Source organism: Frankliniella occidentalis, unplaced genomic scaffold (assembly GCF_000697945.3).
Source record: "Frankliniella occidentalis isolate FOCC.00 unplaced genomic scaffold, Focc_3.1 Scaffold245, whole genome shotgun sequence".
Classification (NCBI taxonomy): domain Eukaryota; kingdom Metazoa; phylum Arthropoda; class Insecta; order Thysanoptera; family Thripidae; genus Frankliniella; species Frankliniella occidentalis.
Window position 1 is genome coordinate 311,127 of NW_026267371.1, and position 3,567 is coordinate 314,693.

At 48.0% G+C, this 3,567-nt stretch overlaps 1 protein-coding gene across 1 annotated transcript; it reads left to right on the top strand.

The window, feature by feature from the left end:
• The first annotated feature begins 425 nt into the window (after positions 1–425).
• Positions 426–2,132, top strand: LOC113214635 (uncharacterized). The gene has a single exon (XM_026434077.2). The coding sequence runs from the start codon at positions 426–428 to the stop codon at positions 2,130–2,132; it is 1,707 nt and encodes a 568-aa protein (XP_026289862.2).
• Positions 2,133–3,567: the final 1,435 nt, after the last annotated feature.

A 3,567-nucleotide genomic window follows, 5' to 3' on the forward strand; every position in this document is an offset into this window, starting at 1 on the left:
GGCGATGGCATAAGCCCGCTTATATAGCTTTTAAGCAAAAGAGCGGGCTAACTTATATAGCTTTTAAGCAAAAGAGCGGGCTAAAAAGCTACAAAGTAGGGAAAAATCCCCACCTTTGCAATTGGGTTTATTGCAAGTATTGCAAAGAAAACGTGAAGGAGGGGCACCTGTGCTACATTCAGCCGTGGGGTGAAAAAGAAAGGAAGAGGGGATGGAAATATATTTCTATCTTCTGGGACAGTGAGACCGTTCAGGAGAAGGCGGTGCCCGGGCTCACCAACACTAACGAGCACGTACCCAACCTGTTGGTTTCACAGGCGGTGTGCGACGAGTGCTCACACATAGAGCAGAACGATTATTTCTGTGCTGTGTGTAAGACTCGCCAGCAAGTGTTCCACAACTTGGACAACCCCGATCTGAGTGTCATGGGGCAATTTATTGACTACCTGAGGTCATTCCCTGCCAAACATGCGCTCCTGCTGGTCGCACACAACTGCCGCTCGTTTGACGGCCCCATCCTTCTCCAGGAACTCCTCGCCAAGAAAATAGGGGTAGAACCTGTGCTCCAGGGTGGCAAAATCATAAGCATGAAGGTGGGCAACTGGAAATTCATTGATTCCCTTATGTTTATGCCAATGCCACTCAGTGCAATGCCTAAAGCCTTTGGGTTGACAGAACTCAAAAAAGGCTACATGCCTTTTCTGGTTAACAAGCCTGAGTTCTACAAATACGAGGGGCCCATGTTGGACAAGGCCTACTATTGTGTCTCCACAATGAAGGCGCCAGCGGCAAGGGAGTTCAATAAATGGCACGACGATCAAGTTGAAAAGAATTACGTTTTTAATTTCAGACGTGAACTTTTCGACTATTGCATTTCGGACGTGACCATACTCCGGCAGGCTTGTCAGGCGTTTAGGAAGCAGTTTCAGGAGGTGGCGGGTTTCGACCCGATGTTTAACTGCATGACGATCAGCTCCGCCTGTATGGCTGAGTTCCGCAGGAACTTCCTGAAAAAAGACACAATTGGTATAGTTCCAGCTGGGGGCTACCATGGGCGTGGCAAACAAAGTCACATGGCACTCAAATGGTTGGACTACGAGGCCCACCGCCTAGGAAAGAAAATTAAGACCATTTATACTGACCGGGAGGTGAGAGTGTCGGGAAGGCCAGTGGACGGGTACGTCGAGCTGCCTCTTCCAGCTGGAGGGGTAGAGCGGCGTATCTATCAGTTCCACGGGTGCTACTGGCACCAGTGTCCTGAGCACTTCCCTGCAACAGAAGATTCAGATGAGAACAAGTACACCAAGACTAGAGAGATCCCAGAACTCTTCCGCAGAGAGGGGTACACTGTTATCGAGATGTGGGAGTGTGAGTTTCAGACTCAACTCACTTCAAACCCTGAGATGAAGGAGTACTACAGACTCCACCCCACCACCAGGGTCCCTCCCCTCAACCTAACGGATGGATTGGCCGGCGGGCGCACCAGTGCTATGCGCTTGCACCACAAGGCAGATTGGGAAAATGGGGAGACAATCAGGTTCGAGGATGTGGTCTCGGAGTACCCGAACGCGAACCTCCGCGCCGAGTACCCCGTAGGCAACCCCGAAATCTTTGTGGAGGGGACACCCTGTAACCCCCCACCCATAGAGCAGTGGAATGGCATGATTAAGTGCACTGTGCTTCCACCACGGGACTTGTACCTCCCCGTGCTGTGGATGAAGTGCAATGGCAAGCTGCTCTTCCCTTTGTGCCGCACTTGTGCTGAGACGGAGAGCAGCGAAGTCTGCCGCCATGAGCCCCATGAGCGTGAGATCCTGGGCACTTGGTGCGCCCCTGAGCTCCACCTCGCTCTAAAGAAAGGGTACATGCTGCAGAGGGTACACGAAGTCCTCCAGTACCCCGGGACAATGCAGTATGACCCCAAGACACAGACGGATGGAGTTCTGTCAGCGTATGTCCGCTGCTTCATGGCTCTCAAAATCCAGGCAAGTGGCTGGCCTGCTGATTGCGAGAGTCAGGAGCAAAAGGACAAGTACGTGGCTGAGTATAACAATTTTCCCAATTCTTCTATTTTGTCGATGAGCTTCTTGAGTTACAAATCTTTGCAGAGTTTTGTAACTTTCAGACTTTAATGTTTGCTAATGAGAAGCTCTATACGATAACCAATCGTAAAGAACCCTTAACCCAGCATTCAAAAAATAGAACGCAAACAGTTTTTTTAACTTATGCAGAAGTGAAAACTCATCATCCCGAATACCTAATCGGTATCGATAATACTCAGCGAGCGATGGAAACCTATCATCTCGCCTAACTCCAGAATATTCCAGGTGAGCTGTTTCGCCGTGCATATGCAGAAGTGGAAACATCATAATGTCGAGAGTTCTCATGCTAGGGTTTGGGGCACCTAGAGCACGCTCATCTTCCCTCTGCTCTCTCGGAAAATACATGGCATCATACGTCATAGGTGGTAACCTTCCACTAAAAACGGCACCAACCCCATCAGCCACTGGAGTAATGTTGTACTGACCTCCTCGGCGCAATCTCTCCAAATAATCAGAAGCCCCAACTCTGGTCACACGCGTCCCAGGTTCTTTTGGATTGATCACCAAGTCGACGTCAGGTACTTCCCTACCTTCAATTCTCGCCAGTTCTTCCTCTTGCGCTTCTATTTCTTTAGTGGTACGGTAGGCCTGGACGTAAGTATTATTCTCACGAAGATACCTCTCTAATAACGTTAGTAATTCATTGGATAATTATTCATTGTAACGCAAGCCTTGTCGTCGTGGTCTTATGATTTCTTCTTCATTATCATTTGAATAATCCCAAAAAAAAAACACTTGTCCATGGTTTGGTGGCCTACTTTCATCACCTGGATCCCGATATGAATGGTTGTGCCACTTAACCTCGCCATTCACTTTAAGGGCCCACAAACCATAGTTTCGAGCTCCCAAACTCAAAATACCTCCCGAGAGAAAACACGTTGCAAATAATTTATTATATTTTAATATCTCTTGTTGAAACTTTTTCGCTTGCTCAGTATTTCCAACTAAGAGATCAAATACGACTTGGTCTGGCCTTCTGAAGACACTGCTTTCGGGAAGCTTAAACTTTCCATAGGTGCAACACGATGGGTCCTAAGAACAAAGTACGATCTCGCCGCGACAGTTCAACAAAGTCTGATCTCGCCGCGACAGTTCAACAAAGTCTGATCTCGCCGCGACAGTTCAACAAAGTCCGATCTCGCAGCGACCGTTCAACAAAGCCCGATCTCGCCGCGACCGTTCAACAGAGTTCGATCTCATAACCGGCGCGTTCCGAGTAAACGCGTTTTGAAAGTTCAGGGTCCAACGACAAATCACCGGATAATTTATGTTAAAAAGTAAAAGTCTTCCATAATTCTTCAGTCGTTCCTGAATATAAGGATACAAAAATAAAATTATTTGAGGTCGGTTTTGTCTTAGAAAATTAGAATTGTGTTAATCTTACCGCGGATTTGGCCCTTGGGCGTGGGCGTACATTCTACCATGAGCCTCGGCCTATGAAGTTTAAAAGTGACGTCACTGTTTT